This window comes from Anabrus simplex, chromosome 3, assembly GCF_040414725.1.
Source record: "Anabrus simplex isolate iqAnaSimp1 chromosome 3, ASM4041472v1, whole genome shotgun sequence".
NCBI lineage: Eukaryota > Metazoa > Arthropoda > Insecta > Orthoptera > Tettigoniidae > Anabrus > Anabrus simplex.
In genome coordinates, this window is record NC_090267.1 from 169,441,022 (window position 1) to 169,464,825 (window position 23,804).

At 42.6% G+C, this 23,804-nt stretch overlaps 1 protein-coding gene across 1 annotated transcript in view; it reads right to left on the bottom strand.

The window, feature by feature from the left end:
* The window catches only part of LOC136866117 (nose resistant to fluoxetine protein 6), a 180,377-nt gene that overhangs the window by 88,070 nt on the left and 68,503 nt on the right, over nt 1-23,804 (bottom strand). Inside the window, exon 3 of the mRNA XM_067142798.2 lies at nt 1,717-1,931. Coding sequence (XP_066998899.2) covers nt 1,717-1,931 — 215 coding nt within the window. The remainder of the gene's footprint in view (nt 1-1,716; nt 1,932-23,804) is intronic.

Below are 23,804 nucleotides of genomic sequence, written 5' to 3' on the forward strand. Positions count from 1 at the left end.
GCTTACGCCCATTGGCCTAGACACCATCGAATTAAGTGAATAATCGAACACAACAATCGAAATCAAACAAAGTGTTGTATTGCTGCTGGTCACGTGCCTCGGTGTTGGCTCATCATTGGCTGCATGGATACGTTATAGTTTGGGCCACCGCCGTCTCAATCTCTATATAGAAGTTGAGACGGCGGTGGTTTGGGCAATTCAACCCGTGAAAATTGGTACTTATTGGCAGGGCAATTCATCATCATCATCATCATCTGTTTACCCTCCAGGTTCGGTTTTTCCCTCGGACTGAGCGAGGGATCCCACCTCTACCGCCTCAAGGGCAGTGTCCTGGAGCTTCAGACTCTTGGTCGGGGGATACAACTGGGGAGTATGACCAGTACCTCGCCCAGGCGGCCTCACCTGCTATAGTGAACAGGGGCCTAGTAGGGGGATGGGAAGATTGGAAGGGATAGGCAAGGATGAGGGAAGGAAGCGGCCGTGGCCTTAAGATAGGTACCATCCCGGCATTTGCCTGGAGGTGAAGTGGGAAACCACGGAAAACCACTTCGAGGATGGCTGAGGTGGGAATCGAACCCGCCTCTACTCAGTTGACCTCCCGAGGCTGAGTGGACCCCGTTCCAGCCCTCGTACCACTTTTCAAATTTCGTGGCAGAGCCGGGAATCGAACCCGGACCTCCGGGGGTGGCAGCTAATCACGCTAACCACTACACCACAGAGGCGGCCAGGGCAATTCAACCCGTGAAAATTGGTACTTATTGGCAAATCGGCCCAAATCTATGTTAAAAAGAGGCCCAAGGTTATCTTGAATTAGACAGCGCACTGCGCTAGACCACACACTGGTCAGCCATGACAACAAAACTCCGTCTCTAACCCGAAACCCAAAACCATTCAGTCAGGGGATAAATTCAAGATAGGGCATTCAAGACCGGTATCGGTCGAAGAGCCACAAATTTCTCGGCCCTGGGGCTCCGCCTCAGTGCCGATGAAAGATCGGGGATAACGCGTTGGGAAGATTGACATTTAAAAAGACGCTATCCGAAAATACCTTTAACCCTCAGTTGCTGAGGTGAGAACTCAATAACATTGTTACTGATGTTTGGTCTGAGACTGGTAGTTTAAGCATGGTTTTAGTATGCATTGTAGGAGACGGTTTGATGTAAGATTCGACATGATAGGCTATGTTTTCTGACTTGTAATAAACATAACATACGTTTCAATGACCGAAAAATGGTTAACAATCACATTTGTTCTCATCAAATAAAAATTAAACCGTGCATAAATTAATAAATACCAGATTACTACATCAAAAAGTTTGATAAATAAAAATGTACAGAATATATTTCTTTTATCACACCTGATTAAAAAGCTGACCCGTACTTTATCGTACTGACACGGAGACTGGTGAGAGTCCTACACTACTTCAGACATTATTATTTCGGTTCTACATTATTGCTCAATAATGACCAGCTGCGTGATTGCAGGCCGATGACCTTCGATGTTAGGCCCTTTAAAACAACGAGCAACAACAAGCAAGCGTGATTGCTAAGACGATGAAAGAGGGAAGTACCAGGAAGAACAAGGATATAAAGTGAAAGATCTCATCGGGAGCGAATGACTCGTCATCTACAGGAGTCTGTGAGACTCAACATCAGTAGCTGAGGGTTAGCTCTAAAAATATTTACTCAGCTGACAATGGGATAATACTATACATACATGAATGCGATATCCTTGTCGTCCAGTTCCATCTCTTTCTTAACTTGACACATGGACTCCTCGACCTCCACATCTACACGAAACGTTGACAGACTGTTGGCCGCTTGCATTGTACTAGTGAGGAATTCCTGAAGGTCTCCTCCAGAGCAAGCAGAAGGAATGCAGAACGCCAAGTGGATGGTATCCTTAGGGATTGCTCTTCTTTCCTCGGCATCCTGAAACACATGGAAGTGATGAACTTCTCTTTATTACGTACCAGTACCTCCAAATTTCTGAGAAGACCGTCCAATGTCATCATCTCAAGGGGTTAAATCATCCGGAAGTGATTTTTAAATCAAGTCACGGGGAATTTCCATGGATAACATGGGCATCTAGCCTTATCTATAGTTGGGCCCACAAGAGTTGGAGTCTGGCATTTGAGCGGCGAAAGCAGTAACTACGAAAATACGCTGCGTTGTCATAGTTACCTCAATCTGAGGAATATCACTCTTTCATACAGGCTGAATGTTTAATTAACTATGTTGGCCTAATGCAATTCAATAAACTTTGACTCGTGCCTAAGTTCGTGCTAATAATTCTGGTATTTAAGACAGAACACGCCATTGCCGATAAATATGATATTTCATATTCACTAAACTAACAATAACCTCAACAAATGTGCATATCAAATAGAGAACGGAACTGTACAACTAGCCACTGATTAACTTCCAAGAAATAAACTAACAACGAAAATAATATTCAGGAAACAAACACTTAAATTATTACATAAACTAGCAACAACTAACGCACCTAACACAATACTACTCCAAATAATGTCACAAAAGCGACTGAGAGCAAGCCAACCCACGTGGCGATAGCATCCTTAAATATGGCATCTCTGTTATCGTTGCTATAGCAACAGACCATTTTCGAGCAGCGTTAGTCAACTTTTTCTCGCCGGTGGCGCTAAACGTCAGACTTCAACTCTCGTGGGCCCAACCACGGCCGACTGGATCCCTCGCTGCGCTCCTTATACCGGCCTTGACAATCGCTTGTGAAGCCCAGCATAAAGCTGTAATTGAGAAGTTTCACCGTAATGCCGCTGGAGCGCTGACCTACTACCCATTGACAGGTAGCTGTATACCGCAAATTGCCGCATTTCCAGTTTTATTTATCTGGTTTTGCTGTCGTAAATGTTGGCAATGTGTTCGCAATGAGGTGTTTGTTGGCTTGATATTGGGATCTGATAGTTATGCGCTAATGAGTTAATTTTTTATTGTATAGTATGGTGATAATATTTTTTAAATTGTGTTTACAAATCTTGGAATTTGTGATATTCTTGTGCACCCTTTCGTACTTCGAGCAGACATTTTATGGAAACGAGAACAAAGTGATTTCTCGCTGTAACTTCGTCCTGAACAAGGATTTTAATTTATGCGCTAATTCGTTTTTTAATGGTGTGGTGATTTGCTTTTCTTTAACTGTGTTAGGAAATATTCGAATATATATTGCTGTGAGCCTTTTTTGTATTCCGAACAGGAAAAAAAAAAAAAAAAAGAGCAAAGGGACACTATCATTACATGAGTTCTCTGTAGACCAGGACAAAACTACGGAGTGGCTAAAAGCAGGTAGCACTCTCATCTCAGTTTGCCGTTTCTATTTCGGGTATTTACCTTCGTTCGTTCTTTCTTTCTTTCTTTCTTACTCTGTTTAACCCTCCAGGGTTGGCTTTTCTCTCGGACTCGGTGAGGAATCCCACCTCTACCACCTCAAGGGTAGTGTCCTGGAGCGTGAGACTGTGGGTCGGGGATACAACTGGGAAGGATGACCAGTAGCTCGCCCAGGCAGCCGCAACTTCTATGCTGAACAGGGGCCTTGTGTTGGGGATGGGGAGATTGGAAGGGAAGAGGGAAGGAAGCAGCCGTGGCCTTAAGATAGTTACCATCCCGGCATTTGGAAAATCACTTCGAGGATGTCTGAGGTGGGAATCGATACCCCCCTCTACACAGTTGACCTCCCAAGGCTGAGTGGACCCCGTTCCAGCCTTCGTACCACTTTTGAAATTTTGTGCCAGGGCCAGGAATCGAACCCAGGTCATCGGGAGTGGCAGCTAATCACGCTAATAACGTATTTTTACCCATGAATTTTCTTTCATAGAATTATCCTTTATGCGGTGTCGTATTTGCCATATGTCATCAACACAACACATTTTTATCCAAGATAATCTGAACTTTAACATTTAAACATTGACAAGTAAGAATCACTACTGCTATGACGGTAAGGCCAACGTATGAAGTGTTGTTACCTGAACAATGGGGCGGATGACCTAGATGTTAGGTCCCTTTAGACAACAAGCATCATAATCATCATCGAGCAGAGAACAGTTTACAATTTATTTACTCAAAATACTTTTCTCACGGAATTTTTATTTAAATTCTTCTTCTTCTTCTTCTTCTTCTTCTTCTTCTTCTTCTTCTTCTTTCGCTATTTATTTTACGTCGCACCGACACAGATTGGTCTTATGATGCCGGTGGAATAGGAAAGGGCTAGCAGTGGGAAGGAAACGGCCGTGGCCTTAATTAAGGTACAGCCTGATATCATAATGGGAAACCACGGAAAACCATTTCCAGGGCTGCCGGCAGTGGGGTTCGAACCCACTATCTCCCGGATGCAAGCTCACAGCTGCACGCCGCGCGGCCAACTTGTTCCACCCTAGTGCATTTCAAGTAAAATTTATTGTCTGAATTTAGGACGGCCAACTTGCCCGGGGTTTAATATTCTAGTGAAAGGTATGTATGAAATGTACCGGTAATCTCAAACTATATATATTGAAATTAAAATTTAAACATGTTTGAGTCAAAATATTTGTTATGCATACAACGAATATGGAAAAAGTAAGACTTTTATGTTTTGTCCAGCCCTCTTCCTGAGAGCAGCGCTTGAAGAATTTTAAAACTCTAATTCAACAATGACTCTTAATCTCAGTATTAACATCAGAAGACAAGAGTATTGTGGTAAGTTCTGCTATGTATCTAAATTCCATGATAAAACGATTACTATTATTCCTCACAATTAAGGAACGGACCGTCAGTTGGACTACTCCATCCTCCGCAGTTTCATTTCACGACGTTATTTTGGCACATATCAATAAAAGTAGCCTTTAGGATTAATCATTTTCACAACATTAGTCAATGTAACATACTATTTTATTCCGTAAATTAAGATACATCGGCAATCAGAATCAATATCTGAAAGTCAGCTTGACTAAGTCATCTCCCCGCAGTTTCATTTCACATCATTTTGGCAAATATCAACGGAAGTAACCTTTAGGATTAATCATTTTAACAGTATTAACCTATGTAACATTCTCCGTAACTCTAAATTACGATAAATCGGCAATCAAAGTCAATATATTTTCCATAAAGAAGTATGCATTTCTACCGCAAATAGGTCGGCCGCCAGCGCCACGTGTCGAGCTGTGTAACTACTCCGATTACAGTGCGTGGACCCGATTGTCAAGGCCGGTAAGGAGCTAGCTAGAGCGACGCATCAAGTCGGCCGTGGCCCAACTATAGCCTTAACAGTGGTGTAACGTTAGGGCCTGCAATGCAGGCAGGCTCGGAAATTAAGGAGGCCCACAGACTTTCACCACATAAACAAACATAAATAAATAAATAAATAAATAAATAAATAAATAAATAAATAAATAAATAAATAAATAAATAAATAAATAAATAAATTTACTTGAATATCATTCTGCGGGGGAGTGAAATTACAACACTATCCTTCACTACAACAACATGCAGTTTCCTATACACGCCAGATGCTGCACTGTCTCTTCGGAGTGTTTGCCTTACAAGGACTGTATCAGGCTAGCAATAGCAATATCTGATTTATGTGGAAATCTGTCCTTTCCCATATGACGAGTATCTCATGCAGGAAACAAATACAATTTGAAGTTAATATGAATAAGAATATCAGGAGAATTCGATTATGTTCTTTTCGCTCCACATTCATCGTAGCAGCTGACGACAATAACAAATGCTGAGGGGGTGGAATTTTGTCCCGGAGAATCTTAAAAGAGTAAAGCACAACGATAAACGTAATTGAAATTGCACAAAACATTAGCAGTTCCATTCCCAACGTACGGTTGGGAAAACTAGTCCTTGAAGCAACCAAACGAAAGAAAAACTGAATCAAGCGAAATGAAGTTCCTTCGAAACGTTTACATTATCTTAGACCTTCAGAGAAATGAACATATCCAATAACAATAGCGAGTTTTCAGTCTTACGGAAAATGAACAAAAGCAAAACTGTTATCTCAAAATAACATGAATGAATGACGATAGAATACCAAGGACCGAAACAGATTCTTTATAGCCAATCAACAGGAAGGAGAAAGCAAGGAAATCTGAGATGAAGATGGATAGATGATATCAGCTATGAGAGCCGAACAACCCTCTTGGGCCACACCTTATACTCGGAAAAGCAAGCAGGAATTATTTAACGTATCTGAAGTCAACGGCTTAGATATACAGGGTGGAGCACGAATAGTTGACACATTTGAAAAGCAAATATAAATTTTAACTTATGTACTATGTTGTTCAAATTTCGTGCACACCTTCCCTGTTACATGGAAATAACTGTAGAGGTGACACTGCTGCTTTGACTCCGAATGCCTGAATTCCAGTGAGCTTTATGCCGTGGCCAACCACGGCCGACTATCCGTTCAGCAGCGCGCCAAAACAGTAACATTTTATTGCGAATCGATACGTGTTACGGCGTCACAAATAAAATTTCGAGCTGTATTTCAGACTAGGTGGGCACCAGCAAGGAACACCATCCTTCGCTTATACAGAAACTTTGAAGAACAAGGCAATGTGAAGGAAGAAAAGCGACCATGTGCACCAGCAGTTCGGTTTCCTGAAAGCATCGCCGCACTGAGGATCGTCATGCAGCCCACACCAGTCAACACGGCGAACTGTAAGAGAAAGTGGAATATCGCGCTGTTCAGTTAAAAAAATACACGGTGACCTTCAATTGTACCCGTAAAAAGTGACTGTACTACACAAGCTAACAGATCTTCACAGGCAGAAGAGATTGCAGTACGCATTATGGACTCAAAGATGAAGTACTGTTTAACATTTGGTTCTCTGATGAAGCCTATTTTCATCTCAACAGGGCAGTTAATAAACAAAATGTGCGATTTTGGGCTACAGAAAAACCAGACAAGACCTCAAAGCCGCATGGAAATGTGTGCTCAGATTGTGCAGCTCTGCAGTGAAATTCATGAAGACCTGTGCCGCAAAGTCGTCAGAAACATGCGCACTCGTCTCGAAGAGGTTGTCGGCAGCAGTGGAGGCCACACTGAACATGTGATATAGTGAGTAGTATAATGGGAGAGTTCTGGCGCCTCCTCCGCCGCACGCCTCCGCCCGCCTCCTCCTCCTCCGCCGCCGCCGCCGCCGCCGCCCGCGGGAAATTTGAATTTTGGCGGGAAATGTGAATTTTGGCGCGAGATTTGAATTTGTAAACAAAGCCACGTGCTTTTTGACAGCTGTCATCGACAACAACGCAACGCTAACCTCACTGCTGCCATCTTGACGGGCCTAAACCTCACTAGTGCCAACTTAACCTAACTAGCATGAGGTAAACAAACCCACGTGTTTTTTGACAGCCACGTGCTTTTTGACAGACAACAACGCATCGCTAACCTCACTGCTGCCATCTTGACGGGTCTAAACCTCACTAGTGCCAACTTAACCTAACTAGCGTGAGGTAAACAAAGCCACGTGTTTTTTGACAGCCACGTGCTTTTTGACAGACAACAACGCATCGCTAACCTCAGTACTGCCATCTTGACGGGCCTAAACCGCAGTAGTACCAACTTAACCTAACTAGCGCGAGATAAACAAAGCCACGTGCTTTTTGACAGCCACGTGCTTTTCGACAACAACGCATCGCTAACCTCACTGCTGCCATCTTGACGGGCCTAAACCTCACTAGTGCCAACTTAACCTAACTAGCGCGAGGTAAACAAAGCCACGTGTTTTTTGACAGCCACGTGCTTTTTGACAGACAACAACGCATCGCTAACCTCAGTACTGCCATCTTGACGGGCCTAACCTTAGTGGTACCAACTTAACCTCACTAGCATGAGGTAAACAAAGCCACGTGCTTTTTGACAGCCACGTGCTTTTCGACAGATTTGTAAACAAAGCCACGTGCTTTTTGACAGACAACAACGCATCGCTAACCTCAGTACTGCCATCTTGACGGGCCTAAACCGCAGTAGTACCAACTTAACCTAACTAGCGCGAGATAAACAAAGCCACGTGCTTTTTGACAGCCACGTGCTTTTTTGACAGCTGTCATCCGCCATCTTTAAACTACAGAGCACCGTGCTGCCCTCTTTCGTCACCTGTCATCGGCAGTGCTGCCATCTTGACGGGCCTAAACCTTAGTGCTACCAACTTAACCTCACTAGCTCGAGATAAACAAATCCACGTGCTTTTTGACAGCCACGTGCTTTTTTGATAGCTGTCATCCGCCATCTTTAATCTATAGAGCACAGTGCTGCCCTCTTTAGCTGAAATGTGGTGGCGGATAATTTGAAAAATGCTTTTCGACAAGCAGCCATCTTTAATCCAGAGAGAACAGTACTGCCCCGGTGACGGCAAATTCCACGTGCTCTTGTTTGAAAACAAACTCACGTGCTTTTTTGACAGCTGTCATCTGCCATCTTTAATCTATAGAGCACAGTGCTGCCCTCTTTAGTTTGAAATGTGGTGGTGGTAAATTCCACGTGCTCTTGTTTGGAAACAAAGCCACGTGCTTTTTTGACAGCTGTCATCCGCCATCTTTAATCAACAGAGCACTGTGCTACTATCATGCGGGTAATTTCATCACCTGTCATCCGCCATCTTTAATCCACAGAACACCGTGCTGCCCTCTTTATAGCTACTACCTTAAGCACGTAGTAGCGGACAATTTGAAAAGTTCTGTTAGCTATCATCCGCCATCTTTAATCAAGAGAGCACCGTGCTGCCATCTTTAGCTAGATACCTTTGAAATGTGGTGGCGGCAAATTGAAAAATTCCACGTGCTCTTGTTTGGAAACAAACTCACGTGCTTTTTCGACAGCTACCATCCGCCATCTTTAATCAACAGAGCATAGTGCTACCCTCTTTAGTTTGAAATGTGATGGCGGCAAATTCCACGTGCTCTTGTTTGGTAAACATAGCCATGTGCTTTTTTGACAGCTGTCATCCGCCATCTTTAATACAGAGAGCACCGTGCTGCCCTCTTTATCGTAGTAGATGTAAATTCGTCACCTGTCATCCGCGGTGCTACCATCTTTAGCTAGATACCTTTGAAAAGTGGTGGCGGATAATTTAAAAAGAAAAATTCTACAGCAGCCCTCCCTCGACGCTAATTGCATAAGATGGCGGCTATACATGACTCCTTAAGGGTGCTTACGCAAGATGGCTGCTATACACAGGTTCTTATGAGACGCCCTTGGGATGCTTGCGCAAGATGGCAGTTATACATGGCTCCTTATGAGATGCCCTAGGGATGCTTGCGCAAGATAGCGGCTGCTCTTATGGGACGGCTTAAGGGTCCTTGCACAAGATGGCTTGAGACGCCCTAAGGATGCTTGCGCAAGATGGCGGACACAAGATGGCAGCTATACATAATTCCTTATGAGACGCTTTAAGGGTGCTTGCGCAAGATGGTTGCTACTCTTAGCTTAGAGGCTAACGTGTCGTGATAGTTCGATTCATTAAATTTAGGGCTTAAATGCAAAATGTTAAATATATCGAAAACGGTGCACCGTAGAGCAAAACGGACAAAATTTTTCTGCCTAATAGCTAGGTTCGCAGTATGAGGAACAAGAAAATCATGGTCTAATGATGGGATCAACGGTTCGGTTCCTACTTAGGCCCTTTGGCATTTGCTCTGTTTTAGCTTGTATTGAAGCGAGTCTTCGTAACATGATCAGGTCTAGCTATGGTAGAGAGTATAACGTACCGTGCAGGTTCGATTCATTAAATTTGGAGGCTTAAATGCAAAATGTTAAATATCTCGAAAACGATGCATCGTAGAGCAAAACGGACAAAATTTTTCCGCCTAATACGTAGGTTCGTAGTATCAGGAACAAGAAAAAACATAGTCTAATGATGAGATCAACGGTTCGATTCCTACTTAAGCCCTTTGGCATTCGCAGCTATCTATTTCTACAAGATGGTGGCTGCTCTTATGAGAAACAAGATGCCTTGAGACGTCCTAGGGATGCTTACGCAAGATGGCAGACACAAAATGGTGACTATACATAGCTCCTTATGAGACGGCCTAGGGGTGCTCGCACAAGATGGCGGCTACTCTTATGAAGAAAGCTAGCTTAGAGGCTACTGCGCAAGATAACAGCTGCTGTTATGCATGTGGTGGAGGGCAATTTGAAATTCTATGTGCTTAATCAACAGAGCACCCTGCTGCCCTCTTTAGCTGAAATGTGGTGGTGGATAATTTGAAAAATTCTTTTGACAGCTATCATCCTTAAACAAAGGCGACTATACATAGGCTGTTAAGGCCTTATCATTCTCCTCCTCCTCCTCCTCCTCCTCCTCCTCCCCCTCCTCCTCCTCCTTCTCTACCTCCTCCTCCGCCTCTTATGTCAAGGCATAGCTTTATATCGAACAAGTTTAAACCTGCATCGCGAAGGCAAGCGTGTGCAGCGATAACATTATTGTGCATGTTTAGACTTTCGAAACATAAGAAGAGTAGAATCAAACGCTGTACTCGATACAACATGTGATCAGAACATTGATCGATGTGTTCAGAACACGAAATAAGTGATCAAGACTAGAATCGAACACTGTACTCAATACAACATGTGTTTAGAACATGTTAGGGGGTACCCTTGTTCTAAGAAGATCAGATTGAAACATAACAAGACTAGAATAGAACACTGTAATCGATGTTGTTAACTTCAACATGTGATCAGAACATTGATTGATGTGTTCAGAACACAAAATAAGTGATCATGACTAGAATCGAACACTGTACTCGATACAACATGTGATCAGAACATTGATCGATGTGTTCAGAACACGAAATAAGTGATCAAGACTAGAATCGAACACTGTACTCAATACAACATGTGTTTAGAACATGTTATGGGGTACCCTTGTTCTAAGAAGATCAGAATGAAACATAACAAGACTAGAATCGAACACTGTAATCGATGTTGTTAACCTCAACATATGATCAGAACATTGTTTGATGTGTTCAGAGCAAAAGTACAATTTTGATGATTTGCGCAGCTAACTCGCTCGGTAAACGATATAGCCAAAGTATATCTTCAAATTATTTACCTTCCATCATTCGTCTTGTGTGTAAAAATCAGTCGAACAAGTTATCGCATAAACATGGCTGAAAAAAAATCGTGATAGGGTATGGAACCCAGGGGTTACATCTTATCAGAAGGGCAAAAAGGATGAAAGGACTCTTCCTCCTCCTTACCGCACATTCCTTGGCTAAAGGGCTAATGGGCTAAAGGGCTAATGGGCTAAAGGGCTAAAGGGCTAATGGGCTAAAGGGCTAAAGGGCTAAAGGTGCAACAACCTCATCGATCGCTATCAGCAAGAACGCTTGTACTTTGTTAAGTGTAGAAAATTAATCTTTATTGGTAAATGGTTTTATGTTCAGAACAAGGAATGGAACCTAGGGGTTACGTCTTACCTAATAAAATCCCCGAGGTGCGATGAGTTACGTTTTTCGAACTAGTGTTTGGAACACTGAACTTTTCAAGATGGCAAGAGTGAGGTTAGCAATGTTCTGTTGTTGGATTTTAAATTCCACGCTACAACATGCATAAGGTGGCAGCCCTTGAGGTTTACTCCCGTAAAGATGGCAAGAGTGAGGTTAGCAATGTTCCGTTGTTGGATTTTTAAAATTCCCCGCTATAACATGCAAAAGGTGGCAGCCTTGAGGTTTACCGCCGTAAAGATGGCAGCAGTGAGGTTAGCGACGCTCCATTGTCCTTCAAAGTGAGGTTAGGGTTCGTCAAGAAGACAGCTGTCAAAAAAGCACGTGGCTATGTTTACCAAACAAGAGCACGTGGTCGTGACGTCACGGTCACGTAGTATGCTGCCTCAGCATGCAAAGTTCAATGTCTACACCTACGTAGTTAACACTCTGCTATGTTCACAAGATTTTTATACATCACTATTCTTTATGCTTTAAGTTCATTCACATAGGCTATGCTAAGATAGCAGCACAAACACATGCGAACTTTGTACATTCTAATGGAATAAGTTTAGTACTGTGTGCGTCATGGATACATGATGTGTGCACGCATTTAATCTTGACTATACGTAATGCTGCTGCTTTGTTTACAAGATTTTTATACATTGCTATTCTTTATGCTTTATGTTCGTGCACGCACAAGCGATACTCGTACGCTCTAGCAGGAGAAGTTTAGTACGATATTCGATACATACATTATCGATAGGTGATGTGTACACGCTTTAGAACATAGCTCATCTTTATGCTTTAAGTTCGTGCACATGGGTTAGGGATACACAAAAGCGATTGCTACATGCTCTAGCGGAAGAAGTCTAGTACGATAGTAGATGCATGTAAAATCGATAGGTTATGCTAAGATAGCAGCACACTTACATGATTTTAGCACAATCTAGTGGGAAAAGTTTAGTATGATAGTCGTTTCGTGCAAAATCATTAGGTAATGTGTAAACGCTTCGAAACAAGGCAATTCTTTGTACTTTAAGTTCATGCGTACAGGTTATGCTAAGATAGCGGCACAATCTAGCGCAAGAAGTTTAGTACGAGAGTCGATGTATGTAAAATCGATAAGTAATGAGTACACGCTTTAAAACATGGTTATTCTTCGTACTTTCAGTTCATGCATCTTAGTTATGCTAAGATAGCAGCACAATCTAGCGGAAGAAGTTTAGTACGATATTTGTTGCATGCAAATCGATAGGTGATGTGTACACACTTTGAAACATGGCTATTCTTTTTTTTTTTGCTAAGGGCTTTACGTCGCACCGACACGGATAGGTCTTATGGCGACGATGGGATAGGAAAGGCCTAGGAGTTGGAAGGAAGCGGCCGTGGCCTTAATTAAGGTACAGCCCCAGCATTTGCCTGGTGTGAAAATGGGAAACCACGGAAAACCATTTTCAGGACTGCCGATAGTGGGATTCGAACCTACTATCTCCCGGATGCAAGCTCACAGCCGCGCGCCTCTACGCGCACGGCCAACTCGCCCGGTGCTATTCTTTTTACTTTAAGGTCATGCGTATAGGTTATGCTAGGATAGCAGCACAATCTAGCGGGAGGAGATTAGTACGAGAGTCAATGCATGCAAAATCCATAGGTAATGTGTACATGCTTTGAAACATGGCTATTCTTTGTACTTTTAAGTTCATGTGTATAAGTTATGCTAAGATGCCAGCACAATCTAGCGTAAGAAGTTTAGTACGAGAGTCAATGCATGCAAAATCGATAGGTAATGTGTACACGCTTTGAAACATGGCTATTCTTTGTACCTTAAGGCCATGCGTATAGGTTATGCTAAGATACCAGCACAATCTAGCGGAAGAAGTTTAGTACGAGAGTCGATGCTTGTAAAATCGATAGGTAATGTGTACACACTTTGAAACATGGCTATTCTTTTTACTTTAAGGTCATGCGTATTGGTTATGCTAAGATAGCAGCACGATCTAGCGGAAGGAGTTTAGTACGAGAGTCAATACATGCAAATTCGATAGTTGATGTGTACACGCTTTGAAACATGACTAATCATTGTACTTTAAGTTCATTGGTATAGGTTATGCTAAGATAGCAGCACAATCTAGCGGAATAAATTTAGTACGAGATTTGATGCATGCAAAATCAATAAGTAATGTGTACACGCTTTGAAACATGGCTATTCTTTGTACTTTTAAGTTCATGTGTATAAGTTATGCTAAGATACCAGCACAATCTAGCGGACGAAGTTCAGTACGAGATTCGATGCATGCAAAATCAATAGGTGATGTGTACACACCTTTTTACTTTAAGGTCATGCGTATAGGTTGTGTTAAGATAGCAGCACAATCTAGCGGAAGGAGTTTAGTACGATATTTGATGCATGCAAAATCAATAAGTAATGTGTACACGCTTTGAAACATGGCTATTCTTTCTACTTTTAAGTTCATGTGTATAAGTTATGCTAAGATAGCAGTACAATCTAGAGGAAGAAGTTTAGTACGATATTTGTTGCATGCAAAATCAATAAGTAATGTGTCACACGCTTTGAGACATAGCTATTCTCTGTACTTTAAGTTCATGCGTATAAGTTATGCTAAGATAGCAGCACAATCTACCTGCAGAAGTTTAGTACGAGAGTCGATACATGCAAAGTCGATAGGTAATGTGTACACGCTTTAAAACATGGTTATTCTTCGTACTTTCAGTTCATGCATCTTAGTCATGCTAAGATAGCAGCACAATCTAGCGGAAGAAGTTTAGTACGAGAGTCGATGCGTGCAAAATCGATAGGTAATGTGTACACGCTTTGAAACATGGCTATTCATTGTACTTTAAAGTCATGCTAAGATAGCAGCACGATCTAGCGGATGAAGTTTAGTTCGATGGTCGATGTATGTAAAATCGATAGGTGATGTGTACACGCTTTGAAACATAGCAATTCATACTGCTGCTCTGTTCCCAAGACTTTTAAGAATAGCTAATCCTAATGCTGCTCTTAGCGACGTCGAGCTAAGGATTGATTACGTGACCGTGACGTCACGACCACGTGCTCTTGTTTGGTAAACATAGCCACGTGCTTTTTTGACAGCTGTCTTCTTGACGAACCCTAACCTCACTTTGAAGGACAATGGAGCGTCGCTAACCTCACTGCTGCCATCTTTACGGCGGTAAACTTCAAGGCTGCCACCTTTTGCATGTTATAGCGGGGAATTTTAAAAATCCAACAACGGAACATTGCTAACCTCACTCTTGCCATCTTTACGGGAGTAAACCTCAAGGGCTGCCACCTTATGCATGTTGTAGCGTGGAATTTAAAATCCAACAACAGAACATTGCTAACCTCACTCTTGCCATCTTGAAAAGTTCAGTGTTCCAAACACTAGTTCGAAAAACGTAACTCATCGCACCTCGGGGATTTTATTAGGTAAGACGTAACCCCTAGGTTCCATTCCTTGTTCTGAACATAAAACCATTTACCAATAAAGATTAATTTTCTACACTTAACAAAGTACAAGCGTTCTTGCTGATAGCGATCGATGAGGTTGTTGCACCTTTAGCCCTTTAGCCCTTTAGCCCATTAGCCCTTTAGCCCTTTAGCCCATTAGCCCTTTAGCCCATTAGCCCTTTAGCCAAGGAATGTGCGGTAAGGAGGAGGAAGAGTCCTTTCATCCTTTTTGCCCTTCTGATAAGATGTAACCCCTGGGTTCCATACCCTATCACGATTTTTTTTCAGCCATGTTTATGCGATAACTTGTTCGACTGATTTTTACACACAAGACGAATGATGGAAGGTAAATAATTTGAAGATATACTTTGGCTATATCGTTTACCGAGCGAGTTAGCTGCGCAAATCATCAAAATTGTACTTTTGCTCTGAACACATCAAACAATGTTCTGATCATATGTTGAGGTTAACAACATCGATTACAGTGTTCGATTCTATGATGATGATGATGCTTGTTGTTTTAAGGGGCCTAACGTCGAAGGTCATCGGCCCCTAATGGTACGAAATGAAAGAACAAAAATTTCAAAGGCATCCACTGACCAAAATAAAAATAAAATATGTCATGAAGAATGAATGGATGGACAGGAACCCAACAAAACACAAAACAAACAAACAAAAACCAGTGGATCAGACTCAAAACAGATCGAAACTAACATTATTACCGACCAAGGAACCACTTATAAAGCGCAATGATGCTTGGTGTCTAAAGGGGGTGCAAAATCCACGTCTAAGGCCCCTCAGAATGGTATATGTCGCGAGTAAAATAGAACCATGGTATGTGCCATGTTGGGGTATTAATCAGAAGCAGCGAAGACTCACGGTGTTCCACAAAAGATGGTGCTACTCACAAGTATTGCAATACGTACAAGCAACGCAGACCTATGGTGTGTCTCACACAATGGCGCAACTCATAGCCAACGCAAACCGAGAAGGTTCCCCACCTAGGTGTACTAAACACGGGCGCCGGCATTCCCGTGGTGTTCCTCACATAGTGGGTACTAATCACAGGCAACGCAGACCCACGGTGCTGCTCATATAGTGGTACAACTCACAGGCTACGCCCAGACCCGCGGTGTTGCTCACACGAGTACGACGCACGGGTACTGGAATCCACCAGGCCAGGCTTTTACTGCTACTAATCACAAACCTATTTCGTACCAAATTTAGTGGTACTACTCGCAAGTACAGGCAACCTATGGTGTTCCCCGCGTGATGGTACGATCAAAATTAGTTTCATGGTTCTAATTCAGTCAGCCCTTGGTCGCCCCTTTCAGTCGCCTCTTACGACAGGCAGGGGATACCGCGGGTGTATTCTACATGTGCGTCCCCCACCCGCAGGGGGTAGTGTGTTTGGTCCGCGAGAGGTATTTTATTTCCCTCAAGTCCGCCGGCAAGCCGGTTAGGACCCCCCTATCCGCCACCTGGGACGCGCCACGTGGGAGTATCACCTCTCCCCCTGCTACGCCATCGTAGTAGGTTCGTGGTGTTCGATTCTAGTCTTGTTATGTTTCATTCTGATCTTCTTAGAACAAGGGTACCCCATAACATGTTCTAAACACATGTTGTATTGAGTACAGTGTTCGATTCTAGTCTTGATCACTTATTTCGTGTTCTGAACACATCGATCAATGTTCTGATCACATGTTGTATCGAGTACAGTGTTCGATTCTAGTCATGATCACTTATTTTGTGTTCTGAACACATCAATCAATGTTCTGATCACATGTTGAAGTTAACAACATCGATTACAGTGTTCTATTCTAGTCTTGTTATGTTTCAATCTGATCTTCTTAGAACAAGGGTACCCCCTAACATGTTCTAAACACATGTTGTATTGAGTACAGTGTTCGATTCTAGTCTTGATCACTTATTTCGTGTTCTGAACACATCGATCAATGTTCTGATCACATGTTGTATCGAGTACAGCGTTTGATTCTACTCTTCTTATGTTTCGAAAGTCTAAACATGCACAATAATGTTATCGCTGCACACGCTTGCCTTCGCGATGCAGGTTTAAACTTGTTCGATATAAAGCTATGCCTTGACATAAGAGGCGGAGGAGGAGGTAGAGAAGGAGGAGGAGGAGGGGGAGGAGGAGGAGGAGGAGGAGAATGATAAGGCCTTAACAGCCTATGTATAGTCGCCTTTGTTTAAAGATGATAGCTGTCAAAAGAATTTTTCAAATTATCCACCACCACATTTCAGCTAAAGAGGGCAGCAGGGTGCTCTGTTGATTAAGCACATAGAATTTCAAATTGCCCTCCACCACATGCATAACAGCAGCTGTTATCTTGCGCAGTAGCCTCTAAGCTAGCTTTCTTCATAAGAGTAGCCGCCATCTTGTGCGAGCACCCCTAGGCCGTCTCATAAGGAGCTATGTATAGTCACCATTTTGTGTCTGCCATCTTGCGTAAGCATCCCTAGGACGTCTCAAGGCATCTTGTTTCTCATAAGAGCAGCCACCATCTTGTAGAAATAGATAGCTGCGAATGCCAAAGGGCTTAAGTAGGAATCGAACCGTTGATCTCATCATTAGACTATGTTTTTTCTTGTTCCTGATACTACGAACCTACGTATTAGGCGGAAAAATTTTGTCCGTTTTGCTCTACGATGCATCGTTTTCGAGATATTTAACATTTTGCATTTAAGCCTCCAAATTTAATGAATCGAACCTGCACGGTACGTTATACTCTCTACCATAGCTAGACCTGATCATGTTACGAAGACTCGCTTCAATACAAGCTAAAACAGAGCAAATGCCAAAGGGCCTAAGTAGGAACCGAACCGTTGATCCCATCATTAGACCATGATTTTCTTGTTCCTCATACTGCGAACCTAGCTATTAGGCAGAAAAATTTTGTCCGTTTTGCTCTACGGTGCACCGTTTTCGATATATTTAACATTTTGCATTTAAGCCCTAAATTTAATGAATCGAACTATCACGACACGTTAGCCTCTAAGCTAAGAGTAGCAACCATCTTGCGCAAGCACCCTTAAAGCGTCTCATAAGGAATTATGTATAGCTGCCATCTTGTGTCCGCCATCTTGCGCAAGCATCCTTAGGGCGTCTCAAGCCATCTTGTGCAAGGACCCTTAAGCCGTCCCATAAGAGCAGCCGCTATCTTGCGCAAGCATCCCTAGGGCATCTCATAAGGAGCCATGTATAACTGCCATCTTGCGCAAGCATCCCAAGGGCGTCTCATAAGAACCTGTGTATAGCAGCCATCTTGCGTAAGCACCCTTAAGGAGTCATGTATAGCCGCCATCTTATGCAATTAGCGTCGAGGGAGGGCTGCTGTAGAATTTTTCTTTTTAAATTATCCGCCACCACTTTTCAAAGGTATCTAGCTAAAGATGGTAGCACCGCGGATGACAGGTGACGAATTTACATCTACTACGATAAAGAGGGCAGCACGGTGCTCTCTGTATTAAAGATGGCGGATGACAGCTGTCAAAAAAGCACATGGCTATGTTTACCAAACAAGAGCACGTGGAATTTGCCGCCATCACATTTCAAACTAAAGAGGGTAGCACTATGCTCTGTTGATTAAAGATGGCGGATGGTAGCTGTCGAAAAAGCACGTGAGTTTGTTTCCAAACAAGAGCACGTGGAATTTTTCAATTTGCCGCCACCACATTTCAAAGGTATCTAGCTAAAGATGGCAGCACGGTGCTCTCTTGATTAAAGATGGCGGATGATAGCTAACAGAACTTTTCAAATTGTCCGCTACTACGTGCTTAAGGTAGTAGCTATAAAGAGGGCAGCACGGTGTTCTGTGGATTAAAGATGGCGGATGACAGGTGATGAAATTACCCGCATGATAGTAGCACAGTGCTCTGTTGATTAAAGATGGCGGATGACAGCTGTCAAAAAAGCACGTGGCTTTGTTTCCAAACAAGAGCACGTGGAATTTACCACCACCACATTTCAAACTAAAGAGGGCAGCACTGTGCTCTATAGATTAAAGATGGCAGATGACAGCTGTCAAAAAAGCACGTGAGTTTGTTTTCAAACAAGAGCACGTGGAATTTGCCGTCACCGGGGCAGTACTGTTCTCTCTGGATTAAAGATGGCTGCTTGTCGAAAAGCATTTTTCAAATTATCCGCCACCACATTTCAGCTAAAGAGGGCAGCACTGTGCTCTATAGATTAAAGATGGCGGATGACAGCTATCAAAAAAGCACGTGGCTGTCAAAAAGCACGTGGATTTGTTTATCTCGAGCTAGTGAGGTTAAGTTGGTAGCACTAAGGTTTAGGCCCGTCAAGATGGCAGCACTGCCGATGACAGGTGACGAAAGAGGGCAGCACGGTGCTCTGTAGTTTAAAGATGGCGGATGACAGCTGTCAAAAAAGCACGTGGCTGTCAAAAAGCACGTGGCTTTGTTTATCTCGCGCTAGTTAGGTTAAGTTGGTACTACTGCGGTTTAGGCCCGTCAAGATGGCAGTACTGAGGTTAGCGATGCGTTGTTGTCTGTCAAAAAGCACGTGGCTTTGTTTACAAATCTGTCGAAAAGCACGTGGCTGTCAAAAAGCACGTGGCTTTGTTTACCTCATGCTAGTGAGGTTAAGTTGGTACCACTAAGGTTAGGCCCGTCAAGATGGCAGTACTGAGGTTAGCGATGCGTTGTTGTCTGTCAAAAAGCACGTGGCTGTCAAAAAACACGTGGCTTTGTTTACCTCGCGCTAGTTAGGTTAAGTTGGCACTAGTGAGGTTTAGGCCCGTCAAGATGGCAGCAGTGAGGTTAGCGATGCGTTGTTGTCGAAAAGCACGTGGCTGTCAAAAAGCACGTGGCTTTGTTTATCTCGCGCTAGTTAGGTTAAGTTGGTACTACTGCGGTTTAGGCCCGTCAAGATGGCAGTACTGAGGTTAGCGATGCGTTGTTGTCTGTCAAAAAGCACGTGGCTGTCAAAAAACACGTGGCTTTGTTTACCTCACGCTAGTTAGGTTAAGTTGGCACTAGTGAGGTTTAGGCCCGTCAAGATGGCAGCAGTGAGGTTAGCGATGCGTTGTTGTCTGTCAAAAAGCACGTGGCTGTCAAAAAACACGTGGGTTTGTTTACCTCATGCTAGTTAGGTTAAGTTGGCACTAGTGAGGTTTAGGCCCGTCAAGATGGCAGCAGTGAGGTTAGCGTTGCGTTGTTGTCGATGACAGCTGTCAAAAAGCACGTGGCTTTGTTTACAAATTCAAATCTCGCGCCAAAATTCAAATTTCCCGCGGGCGGCGGCGGCGGCGGAGGAGGAGGCGGGCGGAGGCGTGCGGCGGAGGAGGCGCCAGAACTCTCCCATTATACTACTATAGTGAAATGTATTTCCAGGGTCCAAGCTACCTGTGTCTAAAATTTCATTAGTGTTCTGTGGAAAATAAAGTTTTTATTCTAAAATGAAATGTATCAACTATAACACTTAAAGACCCTAATTTTTGAGATTTTGCGTTTGGAAAAGTCCAACAACAAACAGTGCCGCTAAGGTTGGCAGCCATTGTGAACGGTAATTCCTCGAGTTTCTTGCATACTAAGAATTTCGGTAACTCAGCTGGTCACTATTTGCAAGAACAATAATTAGAGTCTGACTAGCACAAAATTATTTTCTTCCTTATGCATATGAGTTCATCTTCAGCAGACGTTTAGAATAATGCACTAGGCTGAACGAGGTTCGTTTCATGCCTATTGCTGAAGTATAAGAAGGATGATATTACATTCCGCCACAGCGAAAATTCAGTACAATGCAATATTTATTCCAATTCTGTATTCACATCAAATTTAATTATTATTATTATTATTATTATTATTATTATTATTATTATTATTATTATTATTATTATTATTATTATTATTATTATCGTTTTATGCCCCTCTAACTACTTTTACGGCTTTTGGAGACGCCGAGGTGCCGAAATTTTTCCCACAGTAGTTCTTTTATATGCCAGTAAATCTACCGACACGAGGCTGGCGTATCTGAGCACCTTCAAATACCATCGGACTGTGTCAGGTTTGAACCTGCCAACTAGGAGCTACTCTCATGACATTTTGAACACAGAGTTTTAGAGACAATCGCTCACAGCTCCACCATCAAACCACCACCATATTTATTTATTTATTTATTTATTTATTTATTTATTTATTTATTTATTTATTTATTTATTTATTTATTTATTTATTTATTTATTTATCATATGAGATATACCACATACAATATACCGGTATACAAACAAAAAATGCATACCCTATCATTAAATTGTGATTCTGTACCTTCATCTGCAATATGAAAAAATGACAAACATTCTTCGGTACGCGCGCTTGGGGTACCCGCTCACTATATGGTGGACGGTCTGCCTTTTAAAGCCACAGTTGTACCCTGGCGACGGGAATTGTCCCCACTTACGGAGGGCATTAGCACATCTGCCATCAGAGCAATGGTCAGTCAGACAACTAGAGGCTAGTCAGATACAGGTGGTTCTTGGAGATTCAAGGGGGATCTCGACATGCTGGAGGGCAATTCTTCAGCCGCTCTTCCTTCCACGCCATGAGGATGCTGAATTTACCTATCAAAAATGTCTTTTGCAGTGGTGAATGCTGGGTGTGTAGACTTCAATATTTGTCGTTTCGCATGGGGTACAGCACTTTTGAGGTGGTGGTGGTGGTGGTGGTGGTGGTGGTGGTTATTACTTTAAGTAACAACACAACTTGGTAACCAACATCTATACACCTTTGAGGAGAGGCAAGAGGGAGTTGAGCTAGCATCTTCTGATATTTACCTCAACTCGCCTAAGAGAAAATATATTAGACTATAATTTTGAAGGAAATTACTAAGGTTCAAAATTTAGCGTTATGTTTATACATTTGAAGGATATTAATTTGGAATTCAATTAGTGATTAAATTTGTAATTGGCTACAATTTTTCCAGCTGCCATGGTTATACGTGAGACTGAAATAAATATTGTGCTTAACGTTAAACTTTGTATTGCCCATCGTTGTTAGAAGGAGCTGTTACTATATTCTAAAGTGACTGAAACCGAACTCGTCTATTCTGTCGAAGCAGTTTAGCTTGAATTACCTCTGTGTATATACAGTATATCGTCCGGCTCCTTCGCTAAATTGTCAACGTAGTGGCCTTCGGTTCAAAGGGCCCTGGGTTCGATTCCCGAATGAGTCGGCGATTTTAACAGCATCTGATTAATTCTTTGGGCTCAGGGACTGGGTATTTTTGTCTTGATACACATTCTAATTTACATACAACAGATCTAACTGCCAATCACTATGGAAATACGCAATGATGAGTGCATTCCTCCACACGGGATTGGCTCCAGGAAAATCATCCAGCCGTAAAACACGACTTAATCGCATGAAGGGCCAAGACGCTGACCATACAGCCATGAAACCAGGCAGGAACTCTCTGAGTTGGCTACGCGGTTTGGTTCATGTAGCTGGGAGCGTGCATTTGAGATATAGTACGTTCGAACCCAACTGTCGGCAGCCCTGAAGATGGTTTGCTGTGCTCTCCCATTTTTTCACCAGGAAAATGCTGGGGATGTACCTTAATGAAGGCCATGATCGCTTCCTTCCCAATCCTAGCCTCGTCCTTTCTCATCGTCACCACAAGACCTGACTATGACCAGGAGAGTTGGCCGTGCGCGTAGAGGTGCGCGACTTTGAGCTTGCATCCGGGAGATAGTAGGTTCAAATCCCACTATCGGCAGCCCTGAAGATGGTTTTCCGTGGTTTCCCATTTTCACACCAGGCAAATGCTGGGACTGTACCTTAATTAAGGCCACGGCCGCTTCCTTCCAACTCCTAGGCCTTTCCCATCCCATCGTCGCCATAAGACCTATCTGTGTCGGTGCGACGTAAAGCCCCTAGCAAAAAAAAGACCTGACTATGTCAGTGTGACGTAAAACAAATAGAAAAAACAAAGAAGACTTAGAAATGCCAAGTAATTTCCTACATTGGAATATTCTTAACGCCATCTGAGAGCACTGGGATTCGATTATACAACCCTGAGAGAAGAAGCAGGCATCTAACTATGGAATGTAGCCGGTTTACACGTATGCATTATATCCATACAATACCCCTTCTCGTTTTCTTCGTCAACCGATACATAAATTGACCTTGTGGTTCGTATTTCACTTGTTTTGTTTTGATCGCATTCTAGAATGATTCATGAAAGGACTTACAGCATACTAAGGCTACTGAGTTACTGAGATACATTTTAAGAACAACTGGTTTGTTTAAAATAGATAGAAGTTGACTCAGCTGGTGCGCGCTTTCAATTCAATATGCAGTACAGTACTTAACATTCAATTCAGGAGTAAATAGATTGCTGTCTGACTAAACAATGGGAGTAATTGACTACCAAATCAAACAAAATTAATGTACGTTTTGTGCGATCAATGTAAATAGGACTAAAATATTCTTAGATAAAGATCTGTGATTCGCTGCAACTCCAACTTCATCATGTTTCGTATGCAACTGTTGTAGACATCTTCAATCACTTTGACTTTACGAAGAACACTGGCTATTGTTTCCAAATCACTCAGATGCTCAGAACTCGTGAGAGCAAATAATAATAATAATAATAATAATAATAATAATAATAATAATAATAATAATAATAATAATAATAATAAATTTCTATTACAATACGGTCGTGAAAATTCAATATTCATTGACTTGGCCGCAACAGGCGACTTCCACGCACTCTACAGTGTGTTGGCCGTAGTACCATATCTGAAGCTTAGATCTTTCCGGTCTTTCCAACAGAGCAAGTCCGACCTAGGCTACCATAGCTCAATGGTAGACCAACCGACATGAAATCTCGAAGTAGTGGGATC